General features: G+C 39.6%; 1 protein-coding gene across 1 annotated transcript in view; it reads left to right on the plus strand.

Moving 5' to 3' along the window:
• Positions 1-16419, plus strand: part of LOC117297996 (sodium- and chloride-dependent taurine transporter-like) — a 31344-nt gene extending 14925 nt beyond the window's left edge. The window contains exons 3-13 of the mRNA XM_033781212.1: positions 1314-1647; positions 3227-3365; positions 4747-4881; positions 7129-7232; positions 7404-7528; positions 8420-8532; positions 9677-9811; positions 11371-11473; positions 12209-12309; positions 15274-15441; positions 15893-16419. Of these exons, the coding sequence (XP_033637103.1) occupies positions 1314-1647; positions 3227-3365; positions 4747-4881; positions 7129-7232; positions 7404-7528; positions 8420-8532; positions 9677-9811; positions 11371-11473; positions 12209-12309; positions 15274-15441; positions 15893-16030 (1595 nt within the window). The 3' untranslated portion in view covers positions 16031-16419. The remainder of the gene's footprint in view (positions 1-1313; positions 1648-3226; positions 3366-4746; positions 4882-7128; positions 7233-7403; positions 7529-8419; positions 8533-9676; positions 9812-11370; positions 11474-12208; positions 12310-15273; positions 15442-15892) is intronic.
• The last annotated feature ends 609 nt before the right edge of the window (positions 16420-17028 follow it).

Below are 17028 nucleotides of genomic sequence, written 5' to 3' on the forward strand. Positions count from 1 at the left end.
CTATAAATCAATATTAATGCGTATTCAGATCAACCAACCACAAACCCTGTGTGGTGACCTATTTATCAATAAAGTAAAAAAATTAAAATGTATAACATTTGCTCTGGCTTATTGTACACATGTAAACAATGTGACCTATATAAAATCCATGTACTGTACTCTGAGTTATAAAACATTTGATCCTTAAGGGATAAAATGTGTTATTATATGTTGTTGTCACTAGCATCTGCACACCTGCATAACGTTATTGGGTGCCATAGACGAATTGCATGAGGGCGTAATATTTAAACGTTTTGTGTATTGCTGTGACAGGGGGTTTAATTTTAACAAAACTGTTCAGAAAATATTCTGTCTGAAATTTCCATATTTTAACTTAAAATTCGGTTGTTATTGTTTATTATTATAAAAAGATAAAATGTTTGTAATCAATGAGGAGCTTCTGGGGAACTACTCACTGTCTAATATGGAGAAAATCAATCCATAAAACCACAAAAATGGTTATTGTTCATTCGTTTTTACCACAATCGAGTTGATTACTTGCACAAATACCCTGGCACAAATTGAGTTTCACACCGTTACTTTTTGCACTACACTAATATAAACCAAATCGAAAAAACCCCCCAATAATACTCTGGCTGGAAAAGCCAATTATGACGAAAATTCACTTTCAAAATTGCAAAATCATTGGTTCTTAGACCACTGATACAAAAGATCAACCCGTGGGGGCTATGCACAACAGACAACCAATCCAAGCCGGTCAGCCCAATTAATATAACAATGCAAACAAACAACAGTTTATCTTACTTTGGTTTTTCTCTTATTACAGCAATGCGAATGGCTGCATATCTACTTTCCCAAGTTCTTTGATGGAAAGAAGGCTTCATAATGTTCAAAAGACTGCTGCAAGATTGATTCTAAATAATTATACGCAAATACGACTCCATCAGTCTTCATCTATTCATCCTACATTGGCTTCCCATCACTCAAAGAATCTCCTTCAAAGTTATGATCCTGATGTATAAAGCGTACCATAAGCAAGCTCCTGGACATATCATGGACATGCTCGAGTTAAGATCTCAACAAAGACATCTTCGTTTAGTTTCCTCTTGCTCCTTTTTTGTTGTGCCAATAACTTGCTGTATGGCCTCAAAATGTTTGAATGAGCTCCCTTACACAGATAAGAAATGCCAGCTCACGCACCTTCATTCAAGAAACTCCTTAAAGCTCACCTGTTCCAGATTTTTGCGCTTTATAAATTGATTGACTGATGATTGGTTGATGTACTCTAATAGTTAACGATGTTTGTATTCCAGGTATAGGAATAGCAAGTTTTGTTATAGTAACACTGCTCAACATCTACTACAACGTGATCCTAGCTTGGTCGCTTTACTACTTGTTCATGTCCTTCGCTGCTGTGGTGCCATGGTCCCACTGTAACAATCCCTTCAACACAGATCTCTGTAAAGATCCAACTGGGTATGGTGTACAGGGAACTGACCTCTGGAGATGCGATTACATCAATAAGAATGAGACATATCCAACTGATGTTCCGTTAATAACCGACTTGACAAATGCCACTGATGACCAGCTGAATTGTACAGTGATTGGAGCCACGAACAGAACAAGCTCTGTGACAGAATTTTGGGAGTGAGTTTGATAACTGTTGATTTCAACCCCCCCTAAAAACACCTTAATTTTACAGTCGTGTGTAAATTAAAGGTGTGGTTGCCTTCAATTTAAATTGTCCTTATTTTGAAATAATAAAAATGAGTTCAATTAACGTACATCATAATAGTGTACTTGGCAATGAACTCCCAAAACCTAACGGTAAAATTCTACATAGGCCTTTTGCAAAGTATACCACACAGTTTGAAGGCTAATTCAAACGCGTTATCGCCATGCAACCTGCTCCTCAAGAACTCCATCGGTCCTACGAATAATTATAGAGTGAGAGATTTATCTTTAATGAAACTCCACGTTAAAGGCACTGGACACCTTCGGAAATAATGTCAAAGACCGGTCTAAGCACACTTGCATCAAATAACAAACCTGTAAAAATGTGGACTGAAATTGGTCGTCAAAGTTGCGACAAAATAATTAAAGAAAAAACACCCGTGTCGCAAAAAGTTGTGTGCTTTCAGATGCTTGATTTCGAGCCGAATTCAATTCAAATATTTTAGTGAGAAATATCTCTTTCTCAAAAACTACATTACTTCAGAGGGAGCCAATTCTCACACTGTTTTGTATTGTCAACAGCTCTCCATTGCTCGTTACCAAGTACATGTAAATTGTTATGCTAACTATTATTTTTAGTATAACCAATAGTGTCCAGTGCCTTTAAAGGGTCTATGTACCTTTTCGTAACACAAAACACAAAGTCCACAGATTTACATTAAACTAACCCAATTTGAAGATTATGATAGTAGAAAGCTTCCCTTCAAGGGGTCTAACTTAACACTATACAGTCACGCTTATGCTTTTTTAATTAGCACATCAATGGTTTGAAAATGTTCTTTGGCTCGGTATGATTGGTAATGAGAAGCAATCGTGAATGTTCTTAGGTTATTTTACCAAGCATTTGGATAAACCAGTAGAGTGAGAAAGCATTGTATGCATTTTCATTCCATGAAGTCCATTTTTATAACAAATACATCGCTCTGTTTTTTATTTTCAACTCTTACTCAAATTTATTTATACTAATTCATGTACATTTCTAAACAATTATATAGAAATGTTATAAGAAGTAACAATCAATCGAGTTGTACAGTAAAGCAGTTTTTGCATCCCTTTGAAAAATAATTACAAGTATCTTCTAAAAGCCGGGCCTTTCGTGGGATGCCTGAAAGACAGACAAAAAAGGAAGACAAACATGATCAGGAACTAGGAATAAAAGAATAAACAAATAGTAAGCCATGTGTAAATATCTTTTGTTTGAGTGTTGGCTCTTCATTCTCCTGAAGACGAGCAGAGTATCAGAGTATACTGTTCGAAACATCGAGACCCAACCGGCTCTTCTCACCAGAACCAACACTCACCTTAAGAGATTTACACATGGTTGTACCCGCAAGTTTACTATTTATTTATATTATTTTCCTATTTCTCCACACCATGCAAAGCTTCGAGCAACACTTAGAAACAAGAACATACACTGACTAGGTTATATATAATCTCTTTTTAGTATTTTTGTTCCAATTGTTTTAAGAGGCTTTAATTTTCTGTAATTTAGACGTAAGATCTTACAGATTCATCTATCAACTGGGCTGGAAGACATCGGTGGATTTAACTGGCAGTTGACGCTGTGTTTACTGCTAGCTTGGGCCTTGGTGTATTTATGTGTCTTCAAAGGAGTCAAAAGCTCAGGGAAGGTCGGTGTTTATTACGTCATGCAGAACAAAATTATTCCATTCTTAGTTTGTAATAGATATTATTATAAATTGAATATTGACTTTATTCACTGCACACATTAAATGGATGTACAAATTCAAATATACTTGTATAATGAAACAGACGTTAATTCTGTTGTTTAGGCCTATGCTACGTAAAAACAATACCGGTACCGGCAAAATTGATGCGGAGCTTTTTCTTGTTATAGACCATGTGACCTTTGTTTACAATATGTGTGACCTTGTACATTCTTTGGCTAGTCTGGCAGGCAAGATACTGTACTGGTAATATGGGAAAGTTTACATTTTGTGTCATAGTTTCCACATAAATCCAAGAGTTATGAAAGTAAAAGCTGGACAAGTTTTGCGATATGCCCCCTTTCGTCATATCAAAAGTTGATGAGAATTAGACAGTGCAATCTCCATAAAAATATAAGATTTTATGTTTTCTTCCATTGTGCTGTGTACAAATCGTGCCTGCAGGAAGTCTAGGCTTGGTGGCTCTTTTGTAAACATGTGATGTCACAGGTCACATCGTCTATATAGTCCCCCAGACCTGCGGTTTATTTCTGAAATAACACAACAAAATTGTAATTGAAAGTAAACAAATGGAAAACCTACACAAACTCCCACAGAAAATAAGATGGGACAAGTTGCCATTAATTTTTTTAAGTCGACCTCCATTTAAATTATAAATATTCATGAACTTGCGTGAAAACAAGATCGTGAATGGTACTGCTAGGGAAATCACCGAGGCTGATTGTTAATAAACATTATTGTTACATATTAAAGTGAAAAAAAAATCGGCTTTAGCCATGTTGACTTCATTTGCTGGAAAAAAATGGCTTTTCATAAAATGAAAAAACATTAAAAAAACATAATTGAGTAAATTGGTTTCATTTTACGATTGAACGAAGACAAATGAACCCCAAAACAAATAACAGAGAACAGTCAAGTTTCCATTTTGCTTTATTACTTGATAAAACTCGCACCTCTCGGGGTTCTCTGAAACTTTTGTGTGATCTCTGGTTATACGGCCTTAGGTTCTTATCGTCAAAATAGGCCACGTGACTACCAATAAGGCTTTAGCTCAACGGACTTAAAATCATAGTTTAGGAGAACGACTGTAATCATGAGAGTCAAACCATAGTCTGACAGACATTATTGCCCAAATCACAAAGGGGACGGGAAAACACTTCATCAAGAAAACGTCATTTTTTTCAACTTAGAACACGTAAGTTTAAAGGTAATTCAAAATGTTTGTTTTCTGCTAAAACCATAATGAGGGTGCGTTTAGGAGATCTCTTTACTTTGACGGAAAACTCACTGTATTTTACCTTTTTGTATTTATTTTGTATTCCAGGTAGTATATTTCACTGCAACATTCCCGTATATTTTCATCACCATTCTCTTCGTGCGGGCTATAACTCTTGAGAACGCCGTGGAAGGATTGAAGTTCTACGTGGAACCCAATGCCACCAGGTTATTGGATGGCAAGGTATTGTAGATAAAGCTCACATAGTTTGAGCAAAACTTCAACATCGTTTTATCCCCGCTTCACTATCCTAATTACTGCAAGGTGCGGAAACATAGCATGGGAATAAGGCGCAATACACTTCGGCCTAAAGGGTTTGGTGTCCACAGATTTACATCAAACTAACACAGTTTGAAGTCAATGATGGTAGAAAGCTTACCTTAAAATATGCCTTACTGAAGAGGTGTTGTTAGTAATGAGTTAAACAAGTCACGAACATTATTTTATTATGCTAAATATATTTTCGTGACATTGTTTTACCATTTTCGCAAAAAATACAGCACCTCAGCTCAGCAATTGATATATTTAACTTGGATATTTTAAGGGAAGCTTTCTACTACCATTATCTTAAAACCGTAAGTTTAATGAAAATCTGTGGACATTGTGTTTTGTGTTACAAAAAGTACCCACATCATCTAAAGGAACGTTGCAGAATGTGTACGAAAAAAAGGTGAATATAACAGATTTACATCAAACTTACACGGTCTAATGATGATGATAGTAGAAAACATCCCTTGACATATTTCTGTCTGAAATGTCATATTTGATGCGAAACAAATAATCTAACTTTGCGTTTTAAGTTTATCGGTCAGTGAGCGTTAGGCCTACTTATTTTTCGTTTGCTTCAATGTCATTCAAAATGTGTAAACAAGTTTTTCACTATTTTTCCGTGACCCAGATGGCTGATTGATCTCAAAATTCTACAGGTGTGTCAGTTTATGTATATGGTGGTTTACATTTAGTGCTAACTACCAATTCTGTAATATTCCTAACATCCCACATCAGAAGCTTTTACTTGTGTATTATTAATCTTTTAAAAGATTATTTCTTTGCCCGAGTGGTACCGAACTGCTATATAGACCTTGAAGGTCTCGTTCCTATTCAAACATATCTTGGTCAACTGCAATGTAGGAGGTTTTTTCATCACACTCTGAAGCAATGTAGTGTAATGACACCCAACCTACTTTATTTCATTGTCCATTGTCTGCTTCTTGTACGCTCAGCTACCCATGGTATTTGTTATCCTTGCCCTGGATATTTATAAGTAGGTAGAAGTACTTTAGAAGTTCCAAAAAATGCCCTGCTAGTCTCACATGCAAAAATGCGAACGTTTTTTCGGCACCGCTTCGGTCCCAATTTGCTTTGGTTCCCAACTCGTAAAGGAAACAAATTCGCGCACTTTAACGGGTTCCAATGTTTGACTATGCACGAGAATTGCACAGTCTTGATACTCATGATTTCCTTATAGGGTGCACCGAGCATCCAAATTTAGTATTTCGTAAAAAGATGTTCCCTTCATGCGAATTTGTAGACGCCATTAAAGAACAAGTTAGTGTTAAATTTTCTGGGTTTGAGGACTCCTCATGAGCCATGCGTTGGAAAAAAAGGTGTAACAAAATTGTTTAGAAAGTGTGCCAGACTTACATGTTTAATTGCGGCTATATATTATAGCGAGGTTTAGCTGCACGATACGCGAGCAAAAACGCGAACGTGAACGTCAACAAATTGTGTCATTTATAGGTGACGTCACCACTTCGGGTTTATTTCACGTTCACGTATGACGTCTGCACATACGTACCTGACGTGAGAAATGATAGTTTCACGTATGCTTAAAACGTGAGATTGTTACAACAATTAAATTTGACGTTCACGCCCACGTTTTTGCTCAGTCGTAACTTGCAGCTAAACCTCCCTGTTATGACTCCATGTAATTGAATGAAATGAAGACTCTATAGACACTATTGGTAATTGTCAAAGACCAGTCTTTTCACTTGGTGTATCTCAACAATGCATACAATAACAAACCTGTGAATATTTGAGCTCAATTGGTCATCGAAGTTGCAAGTAATGAAAGAAAGAACACCCTTGTCACGAAGTTGTGTGCTTTCAGATGCTTGATTTCGTGACCTTAAATTCTTATTTTGAGGTCTTGAAATCAAATTCGTGGAAAATTACTTTTGTTCTCGAAAAATACGTTACTCAGAGGGAGCCGTCGCTCACAATGTTTTATACTATCAACCTCTCCCCATCACTAGTTACCAATTAAGGTTTTATGCTAATAATTATTTTGAGTAATTACCAATAGTGTCCACTGCCTTTAGGAACCGTTCAGTCTCATAAATGGAGGAACTATAGGTACAAGAGGAGTCAGATGGATCTAACGTTTTTCTTGGCCCTAATCAATTTGATTTGGTACCTTCTTTCTGGCAGGTGTGGCTTGATGCTGCTACCCAGATCTTCTTTTCCTACTCTCTGGGGCTTGGTAACATGGCTGCATTAGGTAGCTACAATGCATACAATCACAACTTCTTCAGGTAAGTTGAATGGCTGATTTTGGAGGCCATGTTCGCACTATTCTTAGCTACTGCATGTGCCTATATGCAGCTCTGTGAAACTTGGTCCTGTATTAAGCAGAAAGCATCTCCTCACATGATTATAATGACACTTGTACTATACTGAAATAACTTGTATGAATCGTCTGTTAGGGATGGCATCATATTTGCAGTAGTAAACAGCGGCACGAGTCTGTACTCAGGTGTAGTGATATTCGCAGTGCTTGGATTCATGGCTGGACAGCAGGGTGTACCGGTGGCGGACGTAGTAGAATCAGGTATAAGTGTGCAAACTAAAATAGACACTTCATCAATAATAATGAGAAGAGTGGTGGGTCAAAATCTCCAGCAAGTCTTGAATAGCACAAAGCATAGGCTTTCATACCCCTTATTGTTAGAGATTGAAACAAAAAAAAACTCGTTTGTCTGCCATACCACTTTGCAAAGAGCCATGTAGACAACTCTTTGAGAGTGGAAGGCGGGTACTTTCAACTTAATTTAGAGTGAACTTCGTTCCAATTTCACTCATAAAGAGTGACGACACAGATTTTCCTTCAGCTCAACAGAGCGAAGCTGCCACCATTCAGACGAGAGAGCGAAATTTGCACTGTTTTGTAGGTACATATGCCACTATTAAACAATCATTCTTCACTATCTATAAACAAACATACCAAAAAACAAAACAAGCAAGCAAGCAAGCAAGCAAGCAAGCAAGCAAGCAAGCAAGCAAGCAAGCAAGCAAGCAAGCAAACAAACAAACAAACAAACAAAATTTCGACGAAAGCCTACCTGTTGTTTACTCTGGGTTTTTTCGATTTCATTTTTGTTTTAATAATAATTTTCCAATTGAAATATGACCAAATTGCCCTTAATATAAACCTAGACTGCTTGGTGGTTGATTTATTGAGCCATTGACTCACACTCAACCACTACTTTTAAATGCATTTTATGGGCCAAATTCTTGAAAGAGGCATTAAATCTAAGGTAATACCACACGTTTTATGTGAGTTTATTTGGCAACTGTTACATCTAACGTGACTTCTTATGCATGCCCAGATATTGTTAAGAACTGTTTGATTCGTTTAGTTACCCAATAACCCTTATAAGATGCTTTTTTTAGAAACGTGGTAGCACCCCTAATACTTCATGTTATACTTGTCTGTGTTTAGGTCCTGGTCTTGCTTTCATAGCCTACCCAGAAGCCGTTGTCCAAATGCCAATCACTCCACTCTGGGCCATCTTGTTCTTCGTCATGCTTCTACTGCTCGGTATCGACAGTGAGGTACGACTTTCATAAGATATGAAATTATATATAGATTTAGTAATTACTAGTTTTTAAATAGTGCATTTTACATTATGCTTTACTCTTGTAGTGTCCCGTCATTGGGCCAATATTACAAACATGTAATCTGTCTCATGTCGCTCCCAAAGCTTTTTCATTCACAAACACCCTAGCAGTTAGCCATGTAGGCCTATACCCCTAGGTGAAGGGAAGTAATTATTTTGTCTTGCTCAACGACATACGCGTCCTGACCGGGATTCGAGCCCCTCGCGCTCTTAAATAACCGCTCGGCCATAACACTATATCATACTGACAACTAAGACATTGTCAATTTTGCAGGAGAATCTGCGTACAAATTAAGTTCTGATAGCGCCCTCTAAATCGACCTACTTTAGCCCATGTTAATTTCCCATTCGCCCCTTGCATGGTCAGCCATTTCCGTTTAGAGCCTCAAATTGGGGTGTACAGTAGCTACGTTATATTTTAACTTTGATTGATTGTCACGGTAATGCCACGATACTTTCATCCGAACAGGTACTCAATGTAAGTATAAACATGAAGCATGACGTATAGGCTCGTACATGACGGAGCCATATAGCGAATGGCACACAGATGACGGTGTCTATCTTGCGTGCAAACAGTGAACGCCCTCATTTTGCGTGCACTTATTTTTCCTGTGTGCTCTCCCCTGAAAAATGAAAACAGTATTATCTTTTGAAATCACAAAATCCCTTTTCCCATACGGGCATTGCTGTACAGGCAGCGTAGAGACAGCCAACGTCACTGTTAAAAGAAAAAGTAGTCTTGGCCCAAGGCGCAAGTGCTCGATATAGTGACTACGCTCAGTTGTAAATTGCTATGATTTTAACCAACCTGACTGGCGAGCTTGAGCACTTGCGTCTGGGGCCAAGACTAGGGAAAGGAACACTTCAGTTCAAACAGTCACATTGTTTTTAATAAAGGTGTCACGCTTCCTCCATGATGTAAAACTTGAAGTGTGAAGTGTTTTGTCTCCTTTGAGAGTACACGGAATCGGTTGCTTACAAAACTAACTCGTATAAAACCTGCATTGTTGAACGATATATAAGGACCCTAAGTTGTAATGTTGTTCATGTTAATTTATTTATTTTATTTTTGTAAATAGTTTGTAGGCGTTGAAGGAATGATAACTGCCATTATTGACTTCTTCCCTTCGATGCAAAGAGGCAACAAACGCCCTTTATTCGTCTTAGGCATTTGTACTATGCTGTTCCTGGCAGGTCTCCCAATGACGTGTCATGTAAGTTATTTATTTGTAAAATCTCGTCTTGATTAAAGGCACTTGACATCTTTGGTAATTGTCAAAGACCAGTTTTCTCATTTTTTGTATCTCAACAAATGCACAAAATAACAAACACCCTTGTCACGCGAAGGTGTGTGCTTTCGGATGCTCGATTTCGGGATCTAATTCTGAGGTCTCGACATCAAATTCAAATATTTTAGTGAAACAAAATTTCTTTATCGAAACAAACTACGTTATTTCAGGGGATCTGTTTCCCACAGTGTGTTATACTATCAACAGCTCTCCATTACTTGTTACCAAGTTAGTTTTTATGCTAACAATTATTTTCATTAGTTACCATAGTGTCCACATTTAATTCACACTATGCCTTTCATGGAGAGGCCATTTTCAAACACGAATAAGTTGACATCTTGCTTGCACAACGTATACATTTGCCTGGTGAAGTCCACCTCTGTATAGAACAAAGTACACTTAATTGAGGAGGCATTTTCCCTGGTGTTTCTGGCATGGTTTGTTGAAGATTGCGTCACAGTACCTTGTAATACCTAATACAAGCAAAGCAACCTACTTGCAATGTTCTACATATATACTTGATTCAAGTCCCATTCTGGTGCGAGAGGACGGTCCCCATATCCGCCGTCAAAATGTAGCTATTGCGGCGCGGCACAAGTTTGGGGAGTTTTCTGATGTACGGCGATGGGACTGAAAATAAAATGACTCTGACGGGATTGGGACTTGAGTCAAGTCTAGGTCCTATTGTTCTCATATTTATAACTCTGCATACTATATACATATAAAAACTTTGCAAATATCAGCGCCATGAGCGCCGATCTGTGAAGGATACCGACATTTTAACGTTCACCATTATTAGTATCATTGTTGGCAATCAGTAAGTTGTATAGGTGCGAGGCTGCGGCATACCTTCACCAGTTTAAATTTCAATACTGCACGCCGTTCATGATTTACTCTCTGACCATCTTTGACAGCAGAGACCTACCCATTGTATAATGGTGAGAAGTTTACTTCTCTGTTTCAATATCAATGCCAATACTCAATGCAGTCTCCTGACGATGACTAGAGTAAGCTAGTCGAAACGTTGAGACAAATTTAAGCACTCAGCGGTAGTGCTTACGACCCTGTTGGCTGAAGTAGTAGTCCCAGCCAATTTTCTATACCTTCCATCCGGGTTGTAGTTAAAATCAGGACAGTTCTTTTCAGACCTGAGAAGTCCCCCGATCATTCCGATGAATCTACTCCGCAGTAATAGAATAAAGAAAGACAGTTCTCTAAGAACAAACTCTACCTGGCAAGTAGAGACACACATGGTGTTACCGCAAATACATAAGCCAATACTGTCCTGATAACTATGTTCACCTGAATTTGACAACTATGAAGAACAACGCCAGCATGAACAAATACGGAGCTCTAATTTCACCGGAATTTAACTGTATTAAGATGGTTGGACATAATGTATTTTCCTAAAAGTAATAACATTATTTATGAACGAGCATGAACAGATTCGAATAGATTTAAATGATGTTTGTTTATTTTTATAGGGCGGTATGTACGTGTTCCAACTATTTGACAACTATGCTGCAAGTGGTTTTGCGTTATTATGGGTGGCCTTTTTTGAAGCTACTGTCATTGGATGGGTGTACGGTAAGTTTTTATTATGTTGATACAAGACAACTGTTTAAACAAAGCCCTTTTACAATGAGCTTCTCAAAAAGGCTTATCGAATTAAAACTCCGGCTTTGTTTGGATTGGGTTGAAGTAAGGGAGAAGCAAAACGGCCACACAATAACGTACGATCAGGGTTCAAAGTCATATGTCATGCTCTTTTCTATATTACAAACTCAACCATATCATTTAATACTGGAGTCACCTGTATTGCCCATTGCACAACGAGGGCCGCACCTCAGAACAATGCGCGTCTGTAGTGTAGTCAGTAAGGAATTCACAATGACGCAGAGAAGTTAGTTAACAGTATGCTATCATGTTCACCTCATGTTTGTAAAACAACTGCACCATCCAAGATGGCGTGACCCCAAACAACCTTAACACTAGAGGGCGCACTTGTATTTAACCAAGCTCACAACAGTGTCCACCACTTCCCGCCATTTTGGGAGTCAATTAATTGGTGCACATTTTGACTTCCACACAATGAAGCACAATACAGGCGCGTGTACATTGTGCATGATGCACGATGCACGATGCACGATCCACATTGTGCACGATGTGGGTTCAAAGTGAAGAATGCTCGTCAACATTCAATTAACGCCTTGTTTCAAGAATATGTTTGAACTTAAGAAGATAATAAACTTGAATGAGACTGCATATAGCAGATACACGTATTCACTTATTTAATCCTGTGACACTTCTTTCATCTTTCAGGGGCTGAAAACTTATACCGTGATTTTGAGGACATGTTGGGCTGGCGTCCCAATCCTTATCTGAAAATATGCTGGATGGTCGTTACGCCTGTCTTCACACTGGTATGTACGGGTTATATTTTTAAAAGAAAAGTTAGTTGTTTTTCTCTTTGGTGTGCGGTTGATAAATAATTCGTAATCAATATATATTTGGTTTGCGGTAACACCATGTGTGTATCTACTTGCCAGGTGGAGTCTGTTCTTTATAGAACTGTCTTACTATGTTCTATACTACCGCGGAGTAATCAACTCTCTTGTGCCATTTTTTTAAATTATTGTGTTTTGGGTGTTCATTGTTACTTGTTAATTTTTTGTAATGCTCTTGTATGGTACAGTTTTTGTTTTAATTTCATGTTTAATATATAACCTACACGTGTTAATGTTTACATTTTTAAGAACGTATTAATTCATTGTGTGCAATTCAGGTTTTACTGCCAGTCATGGTTTTTAATAAACCATTATTGAATTGAATTGAATTGAATTGAATTGAATTGAATTGAATTGAATTGAATTGCATGGAATCGAAAGGAATTGAGTTGAATTCAACCGGGGCGGTCTTGCTGTTTTTTTACTTCAAAAAGGCCTATTGCAAATGCCTATTGAACTGTTTCTCTTGAGGGTACTGGGTACTGTTGGTAATTGTCACCCAATTGGACCCAATTGGTCGTCGAAGTTCATCATCATCATCATCATTCTCTTGATCCATCAAGGGGGACGTAGAGCCGCCCAACCAATGCGCTCTCTGCTGCGGATTGCCACAGTTGCCCAGCCCGGGACTCGGAGTCCGCTTCCAGTTGGCCCACCCAGGTGCTGCGAGGTCGCCCTTGGCCTCTTTTAGGCTGGGCGTGGTCGGGATCCTCCCCGTGATTCGACGCTCAGCTTGAGGGCCACATGGGCAGGTGTATGCTCTGGGAGCCGTCTGACATGGTCAAAGAGGGAATGACGTCTCCGGGAGATAGATACGCGGATATCCTCGATGCCGGTGGTCTCCGAGATTGTTGCGTTAGTGATGAAATCAGACCACCGGACGCCGAGAATGCGTCTTTGACACCCTGGGGCTGAAGGCTTGGAGCCTTCGTGTGCCATCAGCTAGGAGTGTCCATATTCCTGAGCCATAGAGTAGGACGGGGAGGACACAGGTCGTAAATACCCTCAGCTTGGTTGTGAGCTTGAGGCGTTTGTTCCTCCAGACGCGATCTAATTGGCCAAAGGTGGATGAGGCAAGCCCAAGACGTCGGAGAATGTCGGGGGAGGAGTAGCTTGAGGAATGGATGTCACAGCCGAGATACCTAAACTTCTGTGTAATATGGACAGAGTTACCCTACACGTTGACTGAGGTGGGATGTGGGCCAAGGCTGGTGCAGTTCTGGATCTTGGTTTTGACCCATAACGTGTGCATCCCCATCATCCGAGCTTCTTCCTCGAATCTTTGGAGTGAGACAGGCCACTGGGCGGGCTCTCCTAGAAACAGTGCATAGTCCAGATCTGTGAAGGATGAGTCCCCAACCATTATTCCAAAGTCTGCCTGACAGCGGTTTAGGATCCAGTCGATGGCGCAGCAGAGTAATGTTGGGGCAAGGATGCAGCCCTGACTGACACACATTTGAGCAGCTCAGGAGAAACGCCGTCAGGTCCTGCAGCACGCCCATTATTCTGATAGCACGGCGTACTTCAGCCAAGGTGGGAGCGTCAGATGAGACGTCTGTGACAGGAGGTGTGCCTGAAGCCTGTGCTGTAAGATCTGGGCAGGGCGTAGCTGGGGGTGGTTGAGCATGGTGTTGTAGTGCTCCCGCCAGCGGGCAAGAGTCTCCTCAACCGACTTGCAGGGAGTGCCATCAGTTTTAGTAATTGGGGAGGTGCTTTGTCCCTGTTGTGGGGGGCCGCGCATGCACTTGATGGCCTGGAAGGTTGGACGGAGGTTATTTTTTCGCAGTCCTTCTTCGGCGTTGTCGACGTGGTCAGTATAAAACTCCTCGAGGTCGCTCTTGGCCTTAGATTTAAAGACACCCTTAATTCTGCGAGCTTCATCAGTGTCACCACGGAGACGTGCGTCACACTTCTGGTCAAGTACGTCCAGAGTTGCCGATGGATTCTGAAGCGGCGGAAAGGATTGATGAACGGATGGTTGACCACGCGGACTCTGGGTCTTGCTCAAGAGCGCCGAGTGCTTCAAATTTGTTGCTGACCGATATGTTGTACTTGGCTGTAATGCTGGTGTTGCATGTTAGTGAGCTTACATCGAGCCGTCTGGCGGTTGGTTTTTGTGGTTTGCGGTAGACCTGAATTTTGATCACGCCAACAACTAGTCGGTGGTCTGTGTTAGCTGGAGCCTCTGCCCCTCTGTAGACCCTGTAGGAGCTGAAGAGAGAGGGATCTCTTGTTAACATGCGGTCGATCTCCTTCCTGGTGCGACCGTCATTGGATAGCCACCAGACGGTAGATTTCTCTTCGTCTGAAGAAGCAGCCGACAATATTGACAGGTTGGCGAGGGAGCACGTGCTGAGGAGGCGTGCCGAGTTATCTTTTGGCTGTCCGGAACCGAAGTTTCCAACAACATGCTCGTAACCTGCACTAACTTTTCCGCTTACAGCATTCAGGTCTCCAATGACAAGTAGTTGGCCATGGGGTGGAGTAGATCGGCTGCAGAGGCGAAGTTGCGAGATAATAATGAAAAAAAAACCTTGTCACACAAGGTTGTGTGCTTTCAGATGCTTGATTTCGGGAACTCAACATCTAATTCTGAGGTCTCGAAATCAAATTCAAATATAATTTTTAGTGGCAAACTCAGAAACTACGTTACTTCAGAGGGAGCCGTTTCTCGAACTTTGTTTTATACTATCAACAGCTCTCCATTGCTTGTTACCAAGAAAGTTTTTATGATAACAGTTATTTTGAGTAATTACCCAATTCAAACAATTCTGTACTCCGCCGTCAAGAAAATAATAGGAACAGAGATTGGATGCCTACATAAGTAGAATAAAATACAAAAATAAAATATAGGTTTTGGTTTTGATTTGCTCGTTTCAGGGTATTTGCATCTTCAGCTTAGTGAGTTATCGGCCATTAGAATTTGGCGATTACTCGTACACAGAGGTTGGCCAGGCCATTGGCTGGCTCATGGCTCTAGCATCAATGGTTCAAATTCCATTCTTTGTTGTGTATCAGATGATTATGGCACAAGGAAGCCTAAAAGAGGTAAGGCAACTAAATTATCAGTAACTGCGGCAACAACTATATTTAAAAAGACACAAATAGAAATAATTAAATCAAGAAATTAATAATAAAATGAATGAATGATAAAACAAAAACAACACACATCACAGACACCCCTAACAAACACCCTAACAAAACATTCTAGTCGCGGAGTTTCAATTTTGTTTCAACAACAATGAGACAATTTTGTGTTTATTTGATACAAAGGTTATAAATAAGTTTATTTTAGAAAAGAACAAAGTTGGATAAGACTCATGCACACCCTACTTTTTGATCGTGTTCATTCTTATTATGTTGAAGGCAGGTAGGTAACTTACACAAAAGCAACATTTTCCAACCAGAAAGAATCTCATACGGAGTGAATTTTGGTTTCGGAGGAGTGTTATTTGACACCAGCTAACCATGTATTTATCTTTTGTGTTCTTCATCACAGCGTTGGGTTTTACTTACAACTCCTAAACGGACACCACGCAGTGACAAGTTACCCATTCAGGTATTGCAAACTAGCGCCCCTTTTGGAATAGACAATGTGAACATGGAGTTGCCATCTTACGATGAGGTCAACATGTAAGACGTCCCTGTACAATACAGTATTGTAGCCAGCAGGGCAGATTTTAATCGAAATAAAGATGAATTCTATTTTTAGTTTAATTACATTATTTTATACACACATTTTTTGTAGTTTTATCCTAGTTATTTTGAAAATAAACTCATAGTTTTGTTCAATTACTACAATGCCTATGCTAAGTTTTGATATTGGTTTATTGGTTAATTGATTTGATTTATTCAATGTGGTTTTTGTCGACGGGAAAACTAGGTGGTGAATTCGCGGTTACCATGAATCTCTTTATAGGCAGCTTTGGTAACCGGCCGATTGGCTTCTTTTGATTATTATAACACCCCTTGCAAGTATACTGCCTGCTCATTGGTTTAGAGCGCGTCACATGACATGTCTTAGTTTTGCTAGACGACGGCCGTGTGATATTGCGTCGGTTTGCCATGCGCTAGTCCGAAGACTAGCACACGGCGTGCAGTACCCAGACGTCCGTTGCGTGTACGAGGATGATAAATTAATAGTCTGTAACCATTTCGGATTGCACGACACTACATGCAGCACACTAAAAGTTTTTGCAATCTGTATTCGCGTCGTCCGTGAGTGTAGCATTCAGGTCTGTAACTTAATAATAATAGTACAGTATTTAGAAATGTTTGGGGTTTTGTTATAAAACAAAATAATATTGACTGCTTTTATTCGTGCAATGGTTAAAACTATGACTCCCTTGGTGATCCCCGTTGCGTTCTATTTTCCCTCGGCTTCGCCTCGGGAAAATATAACGCTCCGGAGATCACCTAAGGAGTCAAAGTTATAACCATAACTCTCGAAGCAGTCAATATTTGTATATTAGCACATGAAGTTCACACATGGACCATTTTTATGCGTATGTTGGGTACACCAAGTGAGGATGCTGGTCTTAGACAATTACCAAAAGTATACCCTGCCTTTAAATTACTAATTTTGATTTGTTTACGTCGAGGCTGAAGCTTTCTATATATATAGGGTCTTCGTTT

Source organism: Asterias rubens, chromosome 1 (assembly GCF_902459465.1).
Source record: "Asterias rubens chromosome 1, eAstRub1.3, whole genome shotgun sequence".
In the NCBI taxonomy this organism is placed as follows: Eukaryota; Metazoa; Echinodermata; class Asteroidea; order Forcipulatida; family Asteriidae; genus Asterias; species Asterias rubens.